The following is a 26,997-nucleotide window of genomic DNA, read 5'->3' on the forward strand; positions in this document are numbered from 1 at the left end:
ATATTTATTATATTTTTACTTATATCATTAAATAAAGTTGTTATTATAATAAAAAAAAACGCATTATATTTAATTTGAGTTATTTTTAACCTTAAATAATACTGCCAGCTGATAGGGCTCTCTGTATGTTTATTATCTATTTATCTACAGCATTAGGTGAGTTGTTTTTTTCTTGAGAAAAATTAATGCCTAGCTTGTGTACCTAATATTTATCCAAATGAGTCAATATTAAATCAAATCACAATAACTGAATTGAATTGAAATAATAAAAAAGCGTAGCTTACCAAAAATTGTACCATGTAAACATTGTAACATGTTGTCCTAATAAAATTAAGTTTAGTTACTAAAATGTTAGTGACAATCACAATACACTTATTGTGATGCAATTATTATTTTTTTATATCACCCCCAATCCCCCCAAACTCAAAAGTTGGCAGCTATGCAAATAAGGTTCCATTAGTTAACTACATTAGTTTTTCAAAATTATATAAATAATGAGTCAATCCATCATCAATGATTCTTCCAAAACGTGTTTTTGTCTTACCCTGATTCACTATGGTAAGCCTATTATAGCCTAAGTGTTTATTTTAAAGAGATGTCGGGGTGGTTTTCGCGGGAAATCGCCCGCCCGTGCGTGTTTCGTCATATCCGTAAACAGAGAAAAGTTGTTCCGGCTGCTTTGAAGCATGTCTGGTGTGGGAGTGACAGAGGTTAATTGTCACACGAGATCTTCCTTGACTTCTTTGACTCTTTCCAAGGAAGTACCGTGTCTATTAATAGGTAAAGTTACAGTAAAGTCTTCAGCTCTGTCAGCCTGAGATCCTTTCTATCTAAACTATCTCTTAAACCTAATAGTGAATGTTTTATGAGCAGTAGGAGAATCATATTCATCCGCACAGTCACGCAGAGACGAAGCACAACCAAACCTATGTTCTTCCGCAAAATGCGCACAGTTTTGTTTCTTTATCACCAGAGGGGTTACAGTGTGTTAAAGGTATACATTAAACATGAACTATGAAAAAATATTTATTATTGAGAATGTAGCCTATTAATCTTACTAAATATGAATTTCAACATTTACGAATATATTACTAAAAATCTAAAGTTGTATCTGTTAACATTAATGGACCTGAGCTAACATGAACAAACAATAAACAGTTGAATTTTTATTAACTAACGTAAACGAAGATTAATAAATACTGTAACAAATGTATTTCTTATTGTTAGTTAGTGCATTAATTAATGGGGCATTTTGCAAACTGTTACCCAAAACACAAAAGTAAGGGGTAGCTGGAGTTCTTAGTTATTCATGAGGTGTTTTTATTAAACAGACACAAATTTTACTAGACAAGATTAGTTGGCTGAGTGAACACATTAAATCACAGGCTAGTAAATCCCTGAAAAAAGTGTAGTCTTCATGTTAATAAACAGTACAACAGCAACAGGTTAGAATATCCTGTCAAACTAGTGATTATCAAGATGAAAGATTGGTCACTTTACTGCCATCTACTGCTGCAGCAAAACATATTCATGCGAAAAATAAAAACATGCGCTCACAAAACTGGTCATATTTCACCCTAAACTCATATAGTGGAAATACGAAATTATATTTTGCATGAATTAAAAATTAAGTCTATTTTAGAGCCATAAATATGCATTACCATGTTGCAAAAAATATTATTTTAAATTATTTAAATTGTAAAAGAAACGTTTTTTATATGTGATGTTAGTATTTCATATTTAATGTCTTTTTTTATTACTATAAAACTGCAAAAAAAATATTGTATTGCAGTACAAAGACTCGCTACACAGAATAATGAGAATTACTACAAAAGTTTAGATGTGTTAAAAATTTTAATGTAGGGGGAAAACTGATGGGAAAAAAATGTCATAATGCAAAAAGATCATAATGTTCCTAAAATAGGCTTCACTTTTTTTGATGCAAAATTAATTTCTTGTTTTTAGGGTGAAATATGACACGTTTACACGAGCTTCACTCATCGAGACCTTCATGATGATTGACAGTTATATTTTCATCAGAGAACTCTTGCATAGAGATCATAAAGCTCACAATATAAAAACTATGGCATATATTTCAGCACTTCAAGGCATTTGAGATTTCAGTGATGATGTTCAGATTGTATTTTTGGTTTGCGAACGGCAACCACAGGTTCTGATTCCCCTTTGGCATCAGTTACTGAAGACACTACATGTATATATCGATGCATCAACAGTTACAAAATATATATATTCTCTAGATATCATGCATAGTCTGATTAGATAGCAAAATAAAACAAATAATAAACTATATTATAATAATGATAATGTCTAATGTAAAGGCACAAATGAAATGCTATTTTGGCTGTGAACTTTATAAAGCTGCGAAGAGAGAGATTACTGTATTAGTTAACATGACACTATCATCTGACATATTAATGCTAATATATATGGGCAGGATTAATATGACAACGCCACATATCCAGTCATCATGGTACGGTGTCTGTCGTCCCGGTTCTTCAGTCACTTCCTCCACACAGCTTCAGCAACAGTTTCTTATAGTCACCAGATGTGTCTCCCTGATAAAATAAAAAAAATACTTCTGTTTATACCAGTGTGATATATTCATAATATTCTATTTCTAGCTACAGGACAAACTTAAATATGATATGAATAATATATGCCTCCTAAAATTTAATTACTATAAACATTTTAAATGGCTACATTTATTTGATCAAAAATTGTGAAATAATATTACAATTTAAAAGCTGTTCTCTATGTGAATATACAGTAAAGTGTAATTTATTCCTGTGATCAAAGCTGGATGTTCAGCATCATTACTCCAGTCTTCAGTGTCACATGATCCTTCAGAAATCATTCGAATATGATGATTTGATGATCGAGAAACATTTATGATTATTGTCAAATTGTGTTCATATTTTTGTGGAAACTGTTTAAAAGTTTAGAGTTAGTAAGATTATTATTTTTATTTAAAGGAAAAATTTATCAAATGTTTATTTTTTAGATTAGGTAGAAAGAATGATTATTTAGAAAGAAAGAATAGTTAGAAAGAAAGAAAGAAAGAAAGATTAGGTAGAAAGAAAGATTAGTTAGAAAGAAAGAAAGATAGAAAGAAAAAATAAAGATTAGTTAGAAAGAAAGATTAGTTAAAAAGAAAGATTAGTTAGAAAGATAGATTAGAAAGAAAAAATATTATTTAGAAAGAAAGAAAGAAAGAAAGATTAGTTTGAAAGAAAGAAAGAAAAAGAAAGATAGATAGAAAGAAAGAGAAAGAAAGAAAGATTAGTTAGAAAGAAAGAAAGAACGAAAGAAAGATTAGTTTGAAAGAAAGAAAGAAAAAGAGAGATAGAAAGAAAGAAAGAAAAAGAAAGAAAGAAAGAAAGAAAGAAAGAAAGAAAGAAAGAAAGAAAGAAAGAAAGAAAGAAAGAAAGAAAGAAAGAAAGAATTGAAAAAAATCAAATGTTTCTCGATCATCAAATCATCATATTAGAGTGATTTGTGAAGGATCATGTGACACTGAAGACTGGAGTAATGATGCTGAACTTTCATCACAGGAATAAATTACACTTTACTATATATTCACATGATGATTTACATCATAAAAATGTTTCACAATATTACGGGGTTTTTTTTAACTCAAATAAATGCAGCCTTGGTGCAGCAGAAGAGACTTTTATTTAAAACAATACAAAATGATTCTAAACTCTTGATCTGTAGTGTATGTGCATCTTATGAATAAAGCATAAGGATAAATGCAGTGTATTATGTGTGTGTGTGTGTGTGTGTGTGTGTGTGTGTGTGTGTGTGTGTGTGTGTGTGTCTTACAGAGATGGCTGTGTAGAGAGACTTCCCGAACTGACGCAGATACTCCTGTCTGATATCCAACATGTCCACCTCAGCGCGGGTCACCATGATGCGGATCAGAGTCCTGTCTTTGGTGCCCGCACCCTAAACCAAAGACAAATATCATCATCATCATCATCATCTTCATCATCATCATCATCATCTTCATCATCATCATCATCATCTTCATCATCATCATGTCATCAACAGGATAAGAGGAAGTGCATGTACAATATATAATGCTAAGAAAACATAAAAATAACCCACAAACAGCCACTTCCGAATGACCTCAGACATACATTATCATAGCAAAATATGCCTTTATATATGTATATTTATCATATTGTATATTTTTACCTGCATGGCCTTGTGGAGACGTTCAGCAAAATAGGCTGCGGTGTTTTTAATGCACTTCACTGAAACACAGCACAGACGGAGCATGATTATGAACAAACTAAACATACTTCATATTCTACACAGAGGAATACTTTAAATATTATCAGTAATAACACATTTAATCAGTCACAGAATATACATTTGATCACAAGCCTCCAATTTTACAATGTTTAGGAAGTTATTAAAATCTAAACTTTAACACACATGTACAGTATATGGTAAAATCTGGCTAAAAAAGCATGTTTTTAGCCAGATTTGACCATATGCTGTACATGTGTTAAAGTTTTGACAAGAAGCCACAGGTAAATATTAATACAAATCACGACACTTTTCCCAGCTGATTTATCACAGTCCAAAAACACAATTGTTTTGTATTACAAGGATTCTGAAATGTTGTTTAAATATGCAAATTAGGCATAATCTAATTCATTATGCACTCATTTGCATAATTCCCCAGAACACAAATCTGAACATTGGATAAAGCCAGGTTCAAAATTCTCGTTTCATTTTGTTGACGTGTAAGAGTTAAAGTTTCCACAGAGGAAATCTCTTATTATCACTCCATAAATCAGTAAATACAGACATATATGAACATAAAACTGTAAAGTTTGGTGAATGTAAAGCTGCTGAAGTGGAGATTTCTGACTAAAACTCACCAGCTTTAAAGATAAGTATTGTTATTGAGATCTACAGACGCAAATGGTCAAAGTGCAATAAAACAAGCACTTAAAAGTGCAACACATTATAAAAAGACCAAAATCTCAAAATTGACCAGTGCATGAAAAACAATGGTTTTGCATTCAGAGTCATATTTGCATTACACATCATAATCTGCATCTTATTCAAAACAAATGACTCAGTCTTGATCCTATTCCAGTGCTGTGATTGGCTGTTTCTTGCTGCTCCCTGCTTCATCTGGATCAGCCATTGGCCGATATGTTTTTTGCTCAGGACCAATCAGAGTTCAGTACTCACCGACCGCCACCATGCCGTCCTCCACGTTTCCAGACATCTCCCTGCAGATGCTCTTCTCTATCTCTCGGCCACACATCTGCTGGTACTCGTGAAACACTGCCAAAGACACCAGGAACCAACGTTACTGTCAAACCTGCTGCAATGCATCACTACATCCACATCATCAGAGAATAATGCCTTCATATTCAGTCTGTTCCTCGTGCAAAGCATCATATGCACTGTAATAGACTCATAACTCAAACTTCATTTATAAAGCACTTACAAAACTACCAAGGCACAGAGAAAATGAAATACTTACAAAAATGACCAAAGTAAAAACAAAATCATAACAGCCAAAATTACAAAACCGTATTAAAACGGTCTTAATGTCAGCTTTAAAAACATAAATTTGAAGTCAAATGGATGATTGCTATGATTCTAAATGTTTTTTAAGCTTGTCGACTGGGGGTTTAACTTTAGTGCGTCACAAAAAATAGCGTAATGTAATATGACTAGGGATGCACCGATATGAACATTTGGGCCGATACCTAGAATTCTTTAAACTTGAAAGCCGATAACCGATATAAATTGGCTGATAAATCTGAATCCAACTTTTGAGAGGCTGATTACAAAAACAAAAATTTCACCATTAAAATCCATGTCCCATACTTGTTCAGAGTTATTATTTTTTATATATATATAAAAAAAAAAAAAATTATAAATACATTTAATAAATGCTGTTCTTTGAACTTTCTATTCATTAAAGAATTCTAAAAAAAATTCTAAAAAAAAACATGTCCCAAACACACAATTATAATATTCTCATTTTAATGTTATGTAGCCGATATTAACTGTTGCACTGAACTGTATTTTCCCCTTTTTGAAGTGATTTCAATCATATTTCAAGCAACTCAAAACCATCATGTTGAACATCTGAAGTGTCTCAGCTGAAGGAAATAATACATTATTTATCGGCTTTAATATATCGGCCACATTTTCTTCTCGGGCCGATAGCGACAACATTAAAAATAAACGATAAAGATATGGTTGCTGACAATATCGTGCATCCCTAAATATGACTAAGTGATTTGTGCCAATTTTGGTCTAATGAAAAGCAAATAATGAAACTGGAACTAATTCAAAGCTGCAGAAGACAATGTTTCCATAGTGTTCATGAATCTTTCTCTCGATGACTGGTGTTAAACACACTGTCCTAGTTCAGGAACCGCAGTGGGCCAGTGGTTTTACCTTGCCTGAGATGAGGTTTACTGCGAGCGCACAGAACCGCATTAAACTGAGACTCATCCGTGCCGACTTTATTCTCTCCTGCGGCGTACAGTTTCTGCAACACACAGAACATCCCACACACGTTCAGCAGCCAGAAATACACATGCACATTAAAACATCAATTTGTTTAAGCAAATCAAGTCTTTTTCTCCGACCTGAGCGTCCTGTTTGGCCAGAGACACATCCACAGTCTCTCTCTCGTCTCGATTACCCTGAGAACAAATAATCAAAACTACTTCATCAACACAGCTGTGATTTCACTTCTGTTTTTGAAGGGGAATTGATATTTTGTGCTGATCTGAAGCAGTGTTGTTATTAACTAAGCAGAATTGCAAATGTGTTTTTGGTACTTTGGTAAATTGTGACACTTTGGTTAATGGTCCACTTCTGACTAATAACTAGTTGCTTATTATCATGCATATTGCTAGGATATTGGCTGTGTATTAGTACTTATAAAGCACATAGTAATGCCTTATTCTGCATGATCATATTCTACAGGTGAAACTCGAAAAATTAGAATATCGTGCAAAAGTTATAATTTTGATGATTATGGCTTATGGCTTATGAAAACCCCAAATTCAAAATCTCCGAAATTTTGAATATTACATGAAATCAATCACAAAAAATCATAATCATATGTATATAGTTATATATAATAAATATATTAGTTTCACCTTTTAATTTGAATTGAATTGAATTTGAACACCTTAATATTTTAATTTTACTGAAATACACAAACTTTTGCACGATATTCTAATTTTTCAAGTTTCATCTGTACATCCCTTAATCCAGCCAATACCTAAACTTAACAACTACCTTACTAACTATTAATAAGCAGTAATTAGGAGTTTATTGAGGCAAAAGTCGTCGTTAATAGTCAGAATTGGACCCTCAACTAAAGTGTTACCAAAATATAAATATTAGATTAAAATCTTAAAATTTAAAAACTTAAATGAAAATAAGAAATGTTGCCTTGGTAAATAACTGAAATAAGTTTACACTCACCTAAAGGATTATTAGGAACACCATACTAATACTGTGTTTGACCCCCTTTCGCCTTCAGAACTGCCTTAATTCTACGTGTCATTGATTCAACAAGGTGCTGAAAGCATTCTTTAGAAATGTTGGCCCATATTGATAGGATTGCATCTTGCAGTTGATGGAGATTTGTGGGATGCACATCCAGGGCACGAAGCTCCCGTTCCACCACATCCCAAAGATGCTCTATTGGGTTGAGATCTGGTGACTGTGGGGGCCATTTTAGTACAGAGAACTCATTGTCATGTTCAAGAAACCAATTTGAAATGATTCGAGCTTTGTGACATAGCCATCAGAGGATGGGTACATGGTGGTCATAAAGGGATGGACATGGTCAGAAACAATGCTCAGGTAGGCCGTGGCATTTAAACGATGCCCAATTGGCACTAAGGGGCCTAAAGTGTGCCAAGAAAACATCCCCCACACCATTACACCACCACCACCAGCCTGCACAGTGGTAACAAGGCATGATGGATCCATGTTCTCATTCTGTTTACGCCAAATTCTGACTCTACCATCTGAATGTCTCAACAGAAATCGAGACTCATCAGACCAGGCAACATTTTTCCAGTCTTCAACTGTCCAATTTTGGTGAGCTCGTGCAAACTGTAGCCTCTTTTTCCTATTTGTAGTGGAGATGAGTGGTACCCGGTGGGGTCTTCTGCTGTTGTAGCCCATCCGCCTCAAGGTTGTGCGTGTTGTGGCTTCACAAATGCTTTGCTGCATACCTCGGTTGTAACGAGTGGTTATTTCAGTCAAAGTTGCTCTTCTATCAGCTTGAATCAGTCGGCCCATTCTCCTCTGACCTCTAGCATCAACAAGGCATTTTCGCCCACAGGACTGCCACATACTGGATGTTTTTCCCTTTTCACAACATTCTTTGTAAACCCTAGAAATGGTTGTGCGTGAAAATCCCAGTAACTGAGCAGATTGTGAAATACTCAGACCGGCTGTCTGGCACCAACAACCATGCCACGCTCAAAATTGCTTAAATCACCTTTCTTTCCCATTCTGACATTCAGTTTGGAGTTCAGGAGATTGTCTTGACCAGGACCACACCCCTAAATGCATTGAAGCAACTGCCATGTGATTGGTTGATTAGATAATTGCATTAATGAGAAGAACAGGTGTTCCTAATAATCCTTTAGGTGAGTGTAGATAGATTGACAGACAGACAGACAGACAGACAGACAGACAGACAGACAGATAGATAGATAGATAGATAGACTAATATGCATCTGTAATATGAATGAAATATAAAAGGAAAGGCCAGACGATCTTCTGTACCTGAGAGAGAGAGATGAGCAGACGCCGGAAGTGTCCTGATGTGTCACTGCTGATGGCGTCCTCCAGAGATTTACCGTAATCTGAACAACAAACACTGATCTGAAGAGTTCATCATACACACACGCGTGCGCTGGGGTCTCACGAGGTCTGTGACTCACCTGCCTTATACACCCTCGTGATCTCCTTGATCTCAGCGTTACTCCGAGAGGACAGAATCTCGATGAGACAGGCCTCGTCCGTTCCTGCACCCTGAAAACACGGAGAACCATCATCATCATCATCACAGCATTTCCTGGAACATAAGCATCACCTGAAATGTTCTGCGACTTATTTAACCTTTCTGAACACAGATCTGTAGGAAAATGGTTGTAATACAGGAATACAGGCTCTAAAACACTCGATTATTGCAAAAAGGACGAATTATTGCAAAAAGGGGGAAACATGTTTTTTTAAGTTGTAAAGCAAATATAAAAAAAAAATAAAAAAAAAAACTCTATACAAAATAATTTGGACTCTCTAATTGAAAGAAAATCTAAGCCATATGTCTATCCGAGTTGTCTTTCAAAATCCGCAAAGTTTTAAAGATCAAAGTACATTAGTTATAAAAAAAGAAAAGAAAAAAGGAATCGATTCTGAACTGCCTGAAACGAGTCATCAGTAAATTCAGTCTCACTTCCTGCTGAACATGCATAGGTTTGTAACTAATTTGTATAATGCCAGCCTGTGGTCTTGATTGGCTGAACAGCGTCTCTTAGCTCCGCCCTCAAACACTGTAGTGTATCTGAGACTGGGAGAGTTTGGTTCGTGTTATTCGTGTCGAGAAGACGCTGTTTTCTGAGATTGATACGGTAAAACCCACGCCATCGTCACTGTTCGTATCACTGTGATCAAGAGCTGAGATTCAGATATGATAATGAGCGTTTGCTTTATGACCAATCACAGCAGACTGAGCCATCTGACCAATCAGAGCAGAGCATCTCTCAGAGAGGCGGGTTTTAGAAGTGTTTCAAAGTGTTTTAGACCTTGACTGCATGTAAAACTGTTGTTGGAGACTCTAAAATAACATTAGAAGTTTCTGAATTATAGTGTGATGGCAGAAAAAGTGTTTTTATTGGCTGAAATCCTTGTGCATCCTTATATTCACAGCGAGTTTTAAAACATGCAATCAACAGGTTTCTTTCATTTTCTCCACAGTGAGGGATGATAATAATCACAGACAGAGAGTCTGGCAGGATTTCTGCTCTCTACTCTGTAATTACCTGCCCGTGTTTCATTAATGAGCTCTGTGTAACACAAGCACCAGCACATGAGATCTGTGCTGTAACCAAGCGTAAGCATGCTAGACTGGGTGAGTGTGTTAGCATGTTTTCCTGCTATACTGGGATAAAGCGCTGTTAGCATTACATGAGGACGTTCCAGATCAGTCACTTATGAAGCTGCATTTCAGTAAGGATGAAACAAAGACATTTAAAATCATCATGAAATCAATTCTTAATTTTAATGGAATATTGCAGTATTTATTATAGATGATGTATCGGTGCACATCATTATTGTTTTGAATCCATGTCGCTTGTAATCTTAAATCAAATTAACTTAACCTTGATGTGGGCGGGGCAACCTGTCACTCACATGAGATCCATCAATGGCAAACCACAACCATCCAATCAACAAAATCAAGCCCCGCCCACATTTGTTCTTATTCCAGAAGCCATTTCGGATATACGCCACAATAGGAAAGAAACTTCCATTTCATGCCAACTTTAAATACCTTAGCAAAATATCTTGTATCTCAATGGATTTGGACACATTTTCCTGGAAAATCAAGAGAAAAATAAAACCTCACCGCAATGGCCAGCTTCATTTCATAGGCATCGAGTTGTGCCGGAGACTTCAGCATGTTCAGCACCAGATCTTCAAAGTTTCCCGTCAGCTCTGACTTCAGGTCCTTCACCAGATCCTGGAAAACGTCATAATGAATGCAAAGTTACACGCAAGAAACCACAATGGCAGATCTTCCACATGCTTTGTTCCTCATGTTCACCTTGCCGTAGGTGGTTTTGTACGCCGCCAACAACGGCACACGCTGCTTGATGGATCGACTGCCAAGAAGCTCGACGATGGCGTTCTCATCGGTTCCTGTGAGCAAAACAGATTCAGTCACTATCAGGACTCGGTATTTAAAGATGTGACTGTATGCAAACATTTCTGTGGTTCAAAGTCAATCAATATCTTCTCACCGAAACCCTTCATGGCTTTCCGTAACACCTCGACATCTTTGAGAGGGTCGGCGCCAGGGAAGTCCTTCATGGACCCACGATATCCCTTCTGAACACATACATCACAGGAAACAGTTCAAATCAGTTACACTTAAGAATGTAACAATTTAAAAATTGTTACATTCTTAAATCTGGAAATGGCATATCTGTATATGCATAGTTCTGTCTATTGTGTATTTTCTGTATTTGTATTACTGTATCATATTATATTTATTTATTAATGTGTTATATTCCTATTTATAGCTTTTATCCCCATGGATGTCTATTTTCTGCACTGGAAGCTCATGTCACCAACACAAATTCCTTGATTCTGAAAAGATTACTTTTTTAACGATAAAAAAAAAACAACTAAATATTCAAATTTAAATAAATATTCATCCTTGTTTTCATGAAGTGAAATAAATACACATAGTATATACTGTATATATACACACACACACACACACAACCGTTCAAAAGTTTGGGGTCAGGTTTTTCTTTTAAAGAAATGAATACTTTTATTCAGCAAGGATGCATTACATAGACAAAGTGACAGAAAAGACAATTATAATATTACAAAAGATTTTTTTATTTCAATGCTGTTCTTTTGAACTTTATATCCTTCAAAGAATCCTGAAAAAAACAAATTTATGATGGTTTGCACAAAAATATGAAGCAGCACAACTGATTTCAACATTGATAATAAACATAAATGTTTCTTGAGCATCAAATCATCATATTATACTGATTTGTGAAGGATCACGTGACACTGAAGACTGGAGTAATGATGCTGAACATTCAGCTTTGATCACAGGAATAAATTACACTTTACTATATATTCACATAGAAAACAGCTATTTTGAATTGTAACTGTATTTTCGATTAAATAAAATGCAGCCGGTGAGCAGAAGAGACTTCTCAAAAACATTAAAAAAATAAAAAAATCTTACCAACATCAAACTTTTGAACGGTATGCAAATGATTAAACATCATTTTATATTCATTTTCACACAAAATATGTCATATTATGGAAGTAAATGCATAATGAAAGCTATTTCGCATTTACTTTTAACTAAAGATGTGTCCAATTTCCTGTTTCAATGGTGAGTTACTAAACCATTGAGGGCAAGTATCGTTGCTTCAGTTTCCTGTTTTTTTTAGTGTGTGTGTGTGTGTGTCTTTCTTGTGGAAATTAGCCGTGAAACTAGGCACATTCAGAGAAATGTATTTTTAATGTCAGGTTTTTTTTACACTTTATATACTTTTTATACATTTTCTTGACAATTTGTTCCTGGATTTTTCATTGTGACAAAGCAATTCTAGATGATGAAACTGTGATTGTGGGAATCGTGAAAATCTAAACCGAACAGAAGCGTACAAGCTTATATTGGCGGATAAAGCGGGCAGTCTCTCACATTGACAGCAGGACCGGCCGGTGCTGTTGGTCCCGCAGGAACGCCGCCTCCGTACCCGGGCATTGACGGGTTTGGCACCGGGGCACCTGGGTAACCTGGCATGGGCTGCTGTCCCGGCGCTGGCATCCCGGGGTAACCCTGAGGCATTCCTCCTCCAGGCTATATAAGATCATGCACATGATTAGTTTCATCTCAGAGCTTAAAGAAACAGTCCAACCAAAGTTCTGTACTTCTGTAATGCATTTAAAAAAAACACAATATAATTGATCATGCACAATAAAAGAGGCAGAAATAAAGGGATACTTACAGCTCCAAAGCCAGGTTGGCCGCCCCATCCTCCTGCTAACAACATAAAGAACAACTATGAACAACAATGTCAATCACAGGACAGATTCATGGCAGTAAATTAAATTACAAAAATACAAATATCATATAAATACAATAAAAACCAAACAAACAAAAACAGCAAGTCATACTATACAAGATTTTTTAAATTAACATATCAATCACAGGACAACAAACACAAGAAAGTCAAAACACAAAGAATCATGCAGCTATAGATGTTTTTACAAAAGATGAATAATGCATGAAAAGCAGAAATGGATTCTTCTGAAATGCATCTTTTATGGCCTTATGAAATCAATTCCACCTCCCCAAATATTTAAAAATATAAACCGTTTTAATGGATTAATTAAATGTAAATAATCCAAAAGAATGTCTAAGCAAATTAATTCACAAAATTTTAACAGTTTAATAATTTAAACCCTTTCAACTCCCATATTAATTTTTATCAGCATGAAAACAGATATATATATATATAGCATATTCATATTCAAACACTTTCCAATATTGATTTGTATCAGTATGAACATTCATCATCAAATCAGAACGACGTCTTATTTTTAACTGCCAATGCATTTCATAAGTGCTCAGTTTTTCAGACGCCATGATCAGTTTCCCACAAATAACATTAGCGCCTCCAGAAGAACACACAGTACAACAGACACTAGTCTCTGCTAGGGCGGCACGATTAATCGCAATTTACATGTAATCGCGATATTTAAATCGCAAAGGCTGTGTAAGAAGCCACATCACCTCACAGAAGAATGAGCTCAACTGTCGTTATAAAGTGAGTTTGGAGTAAAAGCATGTTATTAAATGCTGTCTTCTGTTGGACAAAAGGTTCATAAATGCTTCTCATGTTTGGAAAGATATTTGACGCGTGTTGCTTTTTCAAATGCACGTTTTAAGCGACTCAAACTCAGTGCTTTCCGATGAAGCAGCGTTTACAGAGCCGTACGTCGCTGACAAGCTGCACATAAAAAATTATTATAATAATCACAGCCTTTGCGATTTCAAAACCGCGATAAGCCAACTCGATTAAAGTACGATTTCATATAAATTGTGATTAATCATGCAGCCCTAGTCTCTGCATACACGAACACCCACAATGCTTCAGCATGCCGAGCTCAGGGCGTTTCACACGTCATCGCAAACATGCACAGCGCATGATAGAAAACCGAACACGGGTCAATATATTGTGTTTTTTATTACTTTGGTGCCATTATGAGCAGCTGAGTGAACAACACAGGTTTACTGTGTGTCATAAGCTGGCTTTCTGCTGCTTGCAAAACTCTTTTGAGGAGACAGTGGATTTCCATTAATGTGTTGCCCTGATTCCACGCACTATGCGTGAACACACTGCAGCCTCACTCTCGCTCGTATCCAAGGTAAATCATCAACACTATCATCCCTTACATGTGATTTATTTAACTAAATACATCATAATTAGCTACAACGCATGCGCAGGGTACTTTACTTCCTGAACAAGTGCACACCCGAGTCTGTGTTGCTTTCACATTCACGCGAACCACGGCATGTTTCGAGTGCAACCGAACTCAGACTCTCGGGTTCGGGACCCCAGTGCGCACCCGGGTCCACATGCCAGCGTTCACATTAGCGATGTTTCATGCGAACCGTGCCCCGTTCCGAACTAAACTGCCAGTGTGAAAGCACCCTTAGATGCATAACAGAAGAAAATGTACTTAAGAAATCGTGTATTCTTTAGCACCCTCAGAGTAGCCAGACTCACCTGCGGGGGGCATGTTGGGGTAGGTCCCGGGCTGGGCGGCTGGGTAACCTCCAGCCTGTGGTGGGAACCCTCCTCCCGGGGCAGCTGGGTATCCACCGGCGGCCTGGGGGGGGTATCCGCCGGCCTGGGGGGGGTATCCGGCTCCGGGGGGGTATCCGGCTCCGGGCTGAGGCTGATAGTATCCCGCCTGGGGAGGATAGGCTCCGGGTTGGGGGGGGTATCCAGCCGGGGCCTGTTGATACGGGCCGGAGCCGGGGGGGTAGTTTCCACCTGCGGGAGGATATCCGGGGTAACTCATCTCTGACACCTGGAGAACATTTACATGGTTATATTAAAAATCACAGTCACATGCAAAAGCAGAACAGATTGAGTAACGTGAAGCCTTCACCAGAGCAATTCTGAGGCCCGTTTCTGAAACAGGAGTGAGTGATTGAGGGAGGGAGTCGTTGAATCATTCATTAGAATGATTCGTTCAAAAACGTGGATTCATTCAGCAATGGAAAGGAAACCGTGATCACGCAGTGACTCTAATGTTTGGAACTATTTTTGTTGGCAAAATAGACAAAAAACAGACAATATTGACAATAATGGGTTTGAAAAGTAAGTCACCTAATAGCCTATTAACTTACTGTTACTGAAACTGAATCGTTGTATAAAATCAATGAGTTCAATGAGTGCGTTTCGATTATGCTAAACCCAGCAAACACAGAACGTTGGCACAACGTACCCAACCTTCTAACAACGCTTTAAAAACATGGCCTAAAAGTTGCCGAAGTGCAATTTGATTACCAGTTTTAATAAAGTTGAGTTAACGTAATTTTATGTGATTGTTCTCTTTCAAAGTGTACACTTGCAGGTGTTGATTAGGCTATAATTAATTTACTGTTAGGCCCATTAAATAATAATAAGGATAAACTATTTAAAAAGTATATAATTATCTAACATCTGACTAATTAAAAAATGTACCTCAAAACATAACATGCTAAATGGGGGATGGATATCTATATCTAGTATAAAAAAATTAATTGTCAGAACGTCGCGTCTTACAATTAGACAGTGATTTTGCCATAGTAGAAATGAAACGTGCCACAGACGTAAATGTGTTTGCTGGAAATAAGCCGACAATGCATGTGATTATGTAAATGCGTTAACATTTTTTTTCTTTTATCGGAGTGATAAACAGTTTAAACACTTAAATGATATAGTCATAGCTAGATTTTTGGCCGTTAGCCTACCCCGATTTCACCCCTCATGTGAACGCATTAACCTGCGTTCTTTGAGCTTACTGAAGTGCGCATGTGTGAGACGTGACAGGAACACCTCCTCACTGTGCATTTAAACACATCCACACAGAGCGAGGAAATATATCACAAACTCAGACTCTTTCTTGACCCAAGAAATGATAAAAATGTGTTTCATCTCGTGCAGAAGTGCCACAGACAAAATATTGCATCTGCAGGCTACAAATACCGAGAGGATAATATGCGAGTTTGTAAGTTTCCCGCTGACATGTTGGAAAACTATTCCGTTTTTAATGCTTTATTATTAATTATTACGTGTTGACTTCACTAGCCTAGGGAAAACCGGACTTGTAACTAGTCTTGTAAACGCGCTTTAGGCTACTTGTATTGCCGGGCAATTGGCATTACATATAAACCGGGACAACGGGTTATTTCAATAAACTAATTTTTGTGAGTTATCAGTGTATTGGTGTGCGTGTAAACGAGTGTAAACGAGCTCATTATCACATTTGTAAACGTGCTGATATTCGGGGGGAAAACACTTTTGCTCGTGTGATATTGCATATAAATATTAAAAACAAGAACGCACACAGAGATTTTTTTCTTGTTTTTTGGAAGCATTATAATTAATTTCGGTGGCATTTTTGCTCCAAGCTTACGTTAATTTCCACCCCTGGTGTGTGTGTGTGTGTGTGTGTGCGTGCGTGCGTGCGTGTGTGTGTGTGTGTGCGTGCGTGCGATGGTGGGGGAAGGGCCGCTTTTGTTCAAGTGAAACGGATTGAGCGAAGCAAAGCCTGCTACTGGTCTTCACCAACACCACCACATCACTGTCACTCTGGTGAACATATCAATCATCTGCAGCAACTCAAATGTGATAAATGATGTTGATAAAACAACATCAGAGGACAATTAACCATAAAACTTCAAATGATTACAGTTCAGCGCTCTACTGTATTCCTATATCAGTCATTTCATGCTATCTTAATTGCAATGCACTTATCTGCGAACTAAATAAAGCCTGCTGGAGGCATGAACATGATTCAGCAGTTCAGATGTGATCCTACTGTACGCGTGTCTCGCTTCATCTTACTGCTGAAATCCTGGAGTCCAGAACAATCATCTTTCTTTAATTCATTCACTTTGGTTGACCTCAAAAAATCTTCTGTGCTATAGATGGATAGATGACTGACTAGATAGATAGATAGATCCTATAACGAAATATAAATATATTTAGAACCTTTTTTTTTATCCCTTATTGCCGTTTTTGTTTGTTTACAACTGACCGCACTGTATTCCTCCTTTTCCTAGAGCTCCTCCTGCCCGATTTTAGGGGAAAATCGGGTCCATCGGAGACGTCCAGCCGGACAAACACCACAGACACAGTGTAAAACTATATGCAAAATAAGATACACCGGTGTTTTGCCAGATGAGAAGTTTATTCTATGCATAATCTTTTTACTACTTTTACTCTAAATCATTTTATAACTGTATCATTTATCTCTTTTAATTCCTTTTATAGCCATTTTAATTTCCCTTGCTTTTATTTTGTGCTCATTTTCCATGCAAAGCACTTTGAATTGCCATAGTATGAAATGTGCTATATAAATAAACTTGCCTTACAAAGAAACTGTTTTTATTTATTAATACACTGAATTACACTAAATATTTTTAAAAAACTCATATATATCAATGGTCTATGTTCCTATGAATTTCTTTTTAATGACAATTCCCAGAGCCGGGGAGCTGTGTTCAACATCTCAACAACACAACTCCTGGATCAGCATGATCAGAAACCTTTAGAGACTGCGAGGAGTGAATATTGCATCATTGCAATCATTGAATATTGCATCATTGCAACCCAACACGGATGAGTGTGATCCCACTGAGCAAACAAGTCTCCGTGTGGAGCGGCAGGTTTATCAGGTGTGCTCTGCTAATGTAGGCTATAGGTTGACAGAAGAATAAATGAGTTTAAGTTAGTTGGTTTTTAGAAGAATTTCAAGTATTTCTGCATGAATTTGATCAAACGAAATTGTCATTTTGACCACCCCTCTAAAAATAAGAGGATTACTCAAATATTCATCCATGACATTGAATATTTTGGTTTTCATCACGGTTTGTCTTTCGTCAGAAAAAAAAAAAAAAGAACAAAATAAAAAATAAGAGCCAGGGAAGTTTCTGAAATTTGGTTGATTTAACACTGAATGACCCTGAGCTTTGATCATAAAACTAAGCATTTAAATATCATCTTAGTAAGACGTATTATTGGCAGATATAGAGTGACAACTGATATTTACATGCATTTTATGTCAGTCTCTGCTATACTGTTACACTCTCAGAAAAAAACAGGTACAAAAGCGGTCACTCGGGCGATAACTTTATTAAAGGTACACTTTTGTTCCTTTTAATATGCACACAAAAGTGAACCTGGAACTGCCCCAGGGAAAGCTTTTGTACCTCTTTTTCTGAGAGAATATAAGGATCTCTTTAATTACAAGCATCAGAATTTCATTTTACGTTTTGTCCATATACATATCAGCATCTGCGCCGAAATGCTTATGTTTACTCAGTTTGAGTCTGAATAAAATTCTTCCACAAGCTCAATATTCTCACCATATCAAACTCACAATATATACCTTCCAATAATTAAATCTTTTTAAGTAACAACTTTTACATTCAACTTACAAATCTAGTAGAAACACTTCAGAACTGCATAACTAGAAACACATTTGATTGGAATTTCAACTAATTCTTCAGGACACACTTTTAAAATCCCCTTATATTTCCTTTTTAAGGGCCAGAAAACACAGTTTAGTATTTGTTTTCTATGTTTTTTTTTTATCTGGTTCTAGGATTTGGACATTTATGCACAGGTTAATTATTAAGGGTTCACTAACTTTCTGTGACTGCATGCTATAGTAACCAGTGGTTTAACTCTGCGTTAAAGCCAGTGATCAGTGGTTATCCTGATTTTACTAGAGTAATGCAGCTTTCCTCTTACACATCTCATGTTTGAACTTGTACTGATTAACTCTCAGTACGACAATCGCACACTACGCACACTACACACACTACACACACGGTTTGACCATTCAGCATCGCTCTCTAATGAAAAAAAAATGGCAGCCAAATATTTCAGATTTCACGACAACACACCCTGAACAAATCTGAAACAATACACATCTTAATCCACAAACACTTAGATCATTCGACAGAGTTTTTGATGACAAACATCTGACGGACATTTTAACGCGGATTAATGCGGAATGGTTACATTGTATCACGCGCGTTCTGTAAACACACGCGCGTCACAGTGAAAACCGAACAAACGCGCCAAACACTCGATACATTGTTGTTTTAACGTAGAAAACGATTATAAAGGCAACACTTACTTGGATGTGTGATGTGATGTGAGGAATGGATCTCGAGAGTTTGGTCAGAATGAGGAAGTGAGGGAGGGCGTCAGTCTGTCACAGTGGGTGTGACTCGATCCTGTCCACATACACACACAAACAAAACGCAGGCCTATCCCTGTTCTCAAGCGTATATGACCCCTATCCTATACGTGTTCTTCTTCTAAAGTAAATCCAAGAGGCGTGTGCCTTGAATAATGATTTTGTTTGGGTTGTTACCAGGACGTTGCTATAAATATTATAAATGCATTTTTATTTATTTTTTTACTACTTATATATAGTTTACTATTTTACTATCCCTATTTGTTTTTAGTTTTTAATTGCTAAATAAACTATACTACTTTCAGTATAACTATCCAAATAGTGACAAGTAACTTAAAGTCTAATAAATTGCAAATATATAATATAATAAGTGCTGTGAAATCGATTAATCGCATCTAACATAAAAGTTTTTGTTAATATGATGTGTGTGTGTGTGTGTGTGTGTGTGTGTGTGTGTGTGTGTGTGTGTGTGTGTGTGTGTGTGTGTGTGTGTGTGTGTGTGTGTGTGTGTGTGTGTGTGAATATATAAATGCATGCATATATGGGTGTGTTTACATCACTTTTATGTTTATGCGATTAATCGATTTGACAGCACTAAACTAATATTATATATATAATATAATACAAAATGTCAGATATTCTGAAGGCTTCTTACACTGAAGGACATCCATTACAAATGCATTATGATTTTACAGTAGTATCTATGGTATTTTACTGGAACCTATGGTTACCATGGTACAGTTTTTGTAAGAATTTAGACATCTGAATGAATTATAGCCTAATATCTGTTTATTTGATGTAGATCTTTATAAGAGTTTAATGAGTGCTAAAGCTGGTTTGTGTGTCAGATGTAAAGCCTCTTGATTTCACAGGACAGTTTCTGACCTTCACATCGAGTCTGAACGCTTGTTAACATCACAGTTGTCCAATATAAACAAACAAATAATTTGCATGAAAACGACAGAGGCTTCTCTCCCTCCTGAGTCACGACAGTCTTTTCACTCGAAACATGTTTAGAAATGAAAGGGTTTGGCTTCAGTAGCGAACAGTGGAAAAACTGGTCATGTTCGCGTCAGGTGCGTCCTGACAGGAGAATGAACGTCATCAACTCACAGATAAAAGAGGGAAACACCATTACTAAGAAATGTCAAGGCTTGCCCTGATCCTCACACAACTCTACCATACTAAAACCATATGTCAGATTTCATCTCTTCCATGTTTCTTACAGTATGAAATACTATTTATGTTAATATGTAATGTAAATATGAAACTGAAGCTGTAAAGGAAAAGGAAAGACACACACCCACATGAGTTTCACATTTCACAAAGTTCAAGAGCTTTTCTGTAATCAGCCTGTAATGGAGTCACATGAGCAGCAGAGGGCAGAATCTACACCTGATCACGTGATCTCAGCACACTTAAATAGACATTTATAATCATTATCATTTAAGGTTTCATTTGTGTATGTACATTCTGTCAAAAAAATATAGATTTTTTTTATTTTAAGTCCTTTTGGGACAGATTGTATGAGTGGTTGAAGATAAAAAATGCAATACCTGCCTTTGACAAGCACCTTTTCCTGGCTTGTTGGATTTACATTGTAATACAGTTAATAATCCTTTACTAATGGTTTATTTTTAAATGTGTAAACACTTGCGCGTTAAGAGGAATGTAAGCTGTTGTGGTAGCTATATTATATTGGAATGTTATCTATGCTATTATGCATGCTATGCTATCTATAAGCCTATTTGAACATGGATGTATCAGAAGACGTTTATGCTCATCTAAGTGTCTTGTAAGTTAATGTACTTATATTGTTGTTGTTGTTGTTTTTTTGTTGTTGTTTTTTTTCAGTTTTACACCGCTTCCATTAAATGCACCTGCAGTCAGCTCTGTCTTAGGTACTTTTTGGAGGAGTGTTAAGCTTGCTTTATAGCTGTATCGGTACATATAGTGAGGGCAGTAAAGTGAATGATGATTGTTTGGGTCACTGCGATCATTCAGGTTCTCTGCAGGAACAGGTAAACGCCTCTAGATGGCGCTGCAATAACTGTTCAAATCAAAATCTGTCAAGCGGCATAGATGTTAATTAGAAAATAAAAGGTACATGCACCATTAACACTATTCAGAGTGATATGATATATATATATATCACAGCACATTAAATGAGAATTGTTTGTTTTTTCATAATTTTGTATTCTGGTTCATGCAAGGAGGAGATCCAGTCGGATGATTAAGTCAAATGTTATGTCTGAACAGAAGACAATCAAATAATAAATGAAGAGCAAAATAAATTCACCCATAAGCAGGAATAAAAGTTGAATAAAGAAACATAAAACAAACAGTTAAAATAACTTGTAATATGTCTAATTTAAACACTCTTGAGTATAATATTCTTAGCCTAAAGATCTCTTTGAAAAGACAGGCTGTGAAAGAGCAAGATCTGAGTCCAAGCTATAGACTGACCTGTACAGATATTGATCTCCCTAAAAGTTGCTTATTGAAACAGAGCAAAGTTCCTCTTTTCAGAGTAAGTTTGCTATATTGCATCGAAGCAGACACACAAGACACAAACATATCTAGTGTTCATGTTTTCAGACTCTGAGGTGTTAGCCCGAACACTGCCAGATGTTTAGCTAAGATTACATTCGTTTACCACTTTATTCTGAGACATTGTGGTCTGTCTATTGGAAACTTACAGACTTTTGTCCTCATCTAAACCAAGTTCAAAAGTTCACCCTAAGTTAATCAGCTGCAGTTGAGGCATAAAACTTCATAAAAGAAAAACATTAAACATACATTTCAAATGATATGAATGATTAATGCTAAAACATAAGCAAATGATAAAACATAAGCATCTCTAATTCATCAGTGGTGTTTTAATTGTGGTGCTTCATTTACTTTAAAGGGGTCATCGGATGCCCATTTTCCACAAGTTGGTATGATTATTTAGGGTCTTTATGTAAAGTTTGTAACATACTTTGGATAAAAATACTCAATGGTTGTGTAAAACAACACCTCAAAAACAGCTCTTTTCACAGCGACCCGTTTCGGTGCATGTCTCTTTAAATGCTAATGAGCAATGCTCACCCCTCCCCTCTCTCTTCTGTGGGGCGTGTCACAATATGATGTCATATTGCACAGAAAATCAAAACGGCTTGATTATTGAGTGTTTAGGCTTTTTGAGGATTAAAATAAGGGAGTGAATGGATCTTTTCATTATATGGGGGTTGTGTCCACACACTGCAAAGACACATTTACATGCAAACACCATATAAAAGTGAATTTTGCATCCAATGACCCCTTTAGCAACCACAGATTCATTGTTTAAAATATACATTTTCTGTGGCAATCAACAATGCTGCTGACACCGTTTCAGTTGCATTTACTCAAGAGTTCTGCTTTAAATCAGGAATCAGTGAATATTGTTCAGCTAAAGTGGAGCAGATTTTAGCACAAGGTGTATATATAGAGGGTGTATCTGGGCGTCTTTAGGATGCCGGGGGTCAGAGTTCACCAGCGAACCCGACCACAGTAGCGTCCGAGCTTCTTACACTTCTCACAGAGATGCTGAGGATGTTCTCTGCTCGGGTCCGATGCGTCCAGGCCGTCGGGTTTCTCCAGAGGACGCTGCAAACACAGAGGAAAGATTTTAAATCCTTCCGCTCATCAATTTTTTTTTCTCTTAAAGAGCAACTATTATGCTTTTTTCTATCTTTATCTTTCTTTAGTGTGTAATGTTGCTGGTTGAGCATGAAAAAGGTTCCCAAAGTGAAGTTCCCTTTCAAATGCTACACTCAATGCTGCGCTTGATTTAAGCGTGATGGGAACGCTTTTGTGCGTGACTGACCAGCTATGAATATATGTGTGCATATGTTGGTCTTTTGTTTTCAGACCATTACTGTGTGTATGTGTGTGCTACTCAAACTCTGAAAAACTCTGGTTTCTTCTGGTTGGAGTTAGTGAGGCAGCGAGCAGAAAACCCTTTCTCTTTTCATCTTCACTCTGTTTTACAAGTGAGGGAAAAAAAGAAGAAAAAAAAAGAGCGATCTACAAAACAAACGGTGTGTGCTTCCATGTTCACAATCTATGTCAGGATTGGACACACACCAATACTGTTTTGTATGTTTGGGGCAAGAGCATGCCCTTGCTTTAGAGCGAGGCGAGTGCGAGCATTGTGAGCACAGTTAAAGCAGGGCTATGCAGTTTCGGGAATTTCTTCGCTGTATTCTCGCTTTTTGCTCGCAGAATTCTCTATAGAGCTCCCCCTACAGCTTCGGAATAGATATTTGACAACACTGTCGAAAAACTCGTTGGCGACTCTCAGATACCAGAGGCTAGTAGATCAACGACATCAAAGCAGATGGGACATTCTTTAAAAAGTCTTCTTCATCCGGGTTCGAACAGCGTGAGGGAGCGCAATAATGACAGAATTTTAGCAGATTTTTTTGCCGTAAAGCAATTCGTTACATCGCGAAACCTGATATCACGTGATACTTCCTGACACTGCGGCCGGCGTTCCGCCGACTCAAAGTTGCAAGGGTGGTTTTTTGGCTCACAGGGGCTTGGGGGGTGCGAGAGGAAAATAGTCTCGCGAATGGATCTGACTGAGGAGCAAGAGGCGGGTCCACAACTATCGCTCGCTCTCTCTCCAGATCCACATGTCCTCTCGCATGATTCCGAAGCGCACCCCGACGCCTCCTCGGCTCGTGCAGAGGATAACCGATCTCTTGAATTCGGTTTGGATTTCGAGTTACCTACCTCCAAGCGTTCCTCACGTGATGAAACAGCGGTTGCCAGATTACAAATAGACTGGCCACATGAACAAGAGACCCCCAAACGCTCTAAACTGGGAGACAGGTTTCTGTGCGGAGCGACCCCAACAACAGTCTCTCCCCTTCTTTGAAGACCTCCATGACAAGTTAACTCATTCATGGGGGAATTACCTTATACTTCCTTTTTCTTTGTGCTTTCGACATCGACATATTCGACTATCGTGGGTGCGATGGCGCGGGGGTATACGATGATGCCACAGGTTGAAGAGACGCTCGCGAGCTATCTCTCACCTGGCTCGGCATCATCGTTAAAGAGACCGGCTCTCCGCTCTAAGCCGTGAAGAACCACCTCAACGCTAGTAGGGAAAGCCTTTCAAGCGGCAGGTCAGGCTGGTGCAGCATGTGGTAGATTTTTTCTTATTTCGCACCTGACCTAAGTCTACCTGGGTCTCGTCTACAATCGACATCCCCGAACGTCTACAGTCAACGTTAGTTTCCTATAATATGTATACTCTAGTGAATATAGAGTATACATATAGAGTATAGAACATGTTCCCCTTCCAGAGAGAGTCAGGTTACTAATGCAGATACTACCCGGTTCCCAAGAAGGACAGGGGGTGATTTTAGATCTTCGAGGATTAGTCAAGGTGCTCAAGTTTAAAGATCAAAGCTCAAGATCGGGTCGCAAATTCAACATCAAGACTGGTTTGTCACGATCGATCTCAAGGATGCGTACTTCCATATAGAAATACTGCCACAACACATGGAGTTCCTGAGGTTCGCTTTTGGGGGTGAAGCTTACCAATATCGGGTTCTTCCATTCGGCCTAGCCTTATCACCCCGCACATACACAAAGTGCATGGATGCAGCGCTGGCTCCACTGCGACTCCAGGGAATCCGCATTATGAATTATATTGACGATGGGCTGATACTAGCACAATCAAAAGAGCTAGCATTTCTCTGGGGTTGAGACTCAACGACCACAAGAGTGTTCTCTCTCTCCAACCCAGAGAACAACACAGTTAGGGGATTGAATGGGATTCGATCATGATGCAGGAAACAGCTGTCTCCCGCTCGACTCGAGACCATTCACAATACCCTGAGCAAAGTCAGGCTAAGCCAAGATCTTACTGTTCTTCAGTATCAAAAAATGTTAGGTCTCATGGCATCTGCGTCCACGGTGATCCCTATGGGCCTTTTGCACACGAGACCGTTCCAGTTTATTTTTTTTACCCAATTTTTAAAGCAGAAACTTCACTGCGTTTTGTTAGGTTTACACTTTAAATAATTCAGCAATATATCATTTAATTTTGCTAAAGTATCTTGTTTCAAGGATGTTAAGATATTGCAACCAGAAAACAAACTCTAACCGGATGGCTAAAATGCTGTTTTCAGTCTAAAGTGAGCGTCTGTTCACCTGTTTGTGAGCAAGGACGTTGATGTGGCAATTCTGGCACTCCTGACCCATATCCGCCCACGAGTTCCCACTCATCCATTTTCTGTTGCATTTGGGACACTGGTACTCCCCGAAACACCTCCTCTTACCTTTATACGGCATCAGACCTCTTTAGGACGAGCCTGGTAACAAAACAATCTTTAGTTCATCAGTAGACTTACAAACGAGAATCATGACTCGACTAAAAATAATTCGCACACTGAAAGTATTTCAGTACCATATACACTATCAAAAGTTCAGGATCATTTCAGTCTTTAATAATGTTTCATGTTTTGTTTTTGTGGAACCCCAGTGCAGTATTTGTCGAACTGTTACAGTATTGCGATGTTGCAGTTCTTAATGTAAACACTGTTACAGTGTTACAGTTGTTGCATTAGAATATTTGATGTTACATCACAGTAACATTCTGAACTGTGGAATACAATTCAAGATGTCTCATGTTGCAGTTTAGATGTTGCCAGAAGAAGCACTATAGTGAATATCAGTGTAAAGTAAACTGTCTTCTATTTCGCATGCATCCATTCACACAAACATACGCAGGTCTGTTTCAGATTTAAGGGACTTGTTTGTTTGAATGAAGCTTTATAATCTGCGCACAAGCATCTGTGTTTGACACACTCACATGTCTTTAATCCCTTTGCTCTGATGTGGTTATTATGTATTATGTAACTAGTCACATTTCTTATCTTACTAGTCACAACTGTTTTTTTTACTCGTCTTATTTTATGACTAGTCAGAACGGCCACTGTAAAATAAAAAATCTTAGTAACATTTGGAATAAATACTAGTATCTAAAAAATAGGTACTAGTATCTAACGACCAAGTACTAGTATATCTATTGAATAAGTACTAGTATCTTAATAGGAACTAGTATCTAAAAAATAAGCACTAGTACCAAATGAATAACTACTAGTATCTAATAAATAGGATCACAAAACCAGTATCACATAACTAGAGCAGGGAATCAAATGACAGACATGAAACAAAAGCATGAAACAAAACGAAACAAGATGTGACTACTAGTCAGAACTGAATAGTTGATATCATGACAGATCCACATAGAAGTCAATGGCAAAAAATGTAAATGTGTTACTAGTAATAAAAGAATAGTTACCAGTCACTGTTGAAATAAGTATTAGTATCTAATGAATAAGAACTAGTATCTATTTAATAGGCACTAGAATCTTATGAGTAGCAGTATCTAAAAAAATAAGAACTAGCATCTAATGAATAACTACAAGTATATTTAAAAAAGGTACTAGTATCTAAAGAATAAGTACTATTACTTAATGGAATAGATACTAGTATATTAAAATTAAGTACTAGTAGCATGAAAATAGAGACTAGTAGGTTTTAAGGATTAAATGTTAAAACGGCTTGCCATAATAAAAGAGCAAACGCGCCAAACACTCGATACATTGTTGTTTTAACATAGAAAACGATTGTAAAGGCAACACTTACTTGGATATGTGATGTGATGTGATG

At 37.1% G+C, this 26,997-nt stretch overlaps 1 protein-coding gene across 2 annotated transcripts; it reads right to left on the reverse strand.

Moving 5' to 3' along the window:
* Positions 1-1,296: 1,296 nt before the first annotated feature.
* On the reverse strand, positions 1,297-26,997 carry anxa11b (annexin A11b). Of its 2 annotated transcripts, none has more exons than XM_082152436.1 (15): positions 26,974-26,997; positions 14,586-14,892; positions 12,801-12,835; positions 12,494-12,652; positions 11,061-11,148; positions 10,865-10,959; positions 10,667-10,780; positions 8,982-9,072; positions 8,824-8,903; positions 6,654-6,710; positions 6,460-6,553; positions 5,233-5,328; positions 4,219-4,277; positions 3,844-3,966; positions 1,297-2,576 (listed from the first exon to the last, which is right to left on the reverse strand). In XM_082152436.1, exons 2-15 carry the CDS (start codon positions 14,881-14,883, stop codon positions 2,517-2,519), a joined length of 1,449 nt encoding a protein of 482 aa, XP_082008562.1. In that variant the 5' UTR covers positions 14,884-14,892; positions 26,974-26,997; the 3' UTR covers positions 1,297-2,516. The 2 variants fall into 2 exon arrangements, with proteins under 2 accessions (XP_082008562.1, XP_082008561.1); XM_082152435.1 differs by lacking the exon at positions 26,974-26,997 and adding an exon at positions 19,219-19,374.

Source organism: Leuciscus leuciscus (assembly GCF_965113295.1).
Source record: "Leuciscus leuciscus genome assembly, chromosome: 21".
Classification (NCBI taxonomy): Eukaryota; Metazoa; Chordata; class Actinopteri; order Cypriniformes; family Leuciscidae; genus Leuciscus; species Leuciscus leuciscus.

Bases quoted from the DNA above. Each gene is read 5' to 3' on its own strand.
- anxa11b (XM_082152436.1), bottom strand. From the start codon at position 14,883: ATGAGTTACCCCGGATATCCTCCCGCAGGTGGAAACTACCCCCCCGGC. The intron at 12,653-12,800 runs GTAAGTATCCCT...GATCTTATATAG, and splicing joins GCCAACCTGGCTTTGGAGCT to CCTGGAGGAGGAATGCCTCA. The intron at 10,960-11,060 runs GTGAGAAGATAT...TTTTGCTCACAG, and splicing joins GAAAGCCATGAAGGGTTTCG to GAACCGATGAGAACGCCATC.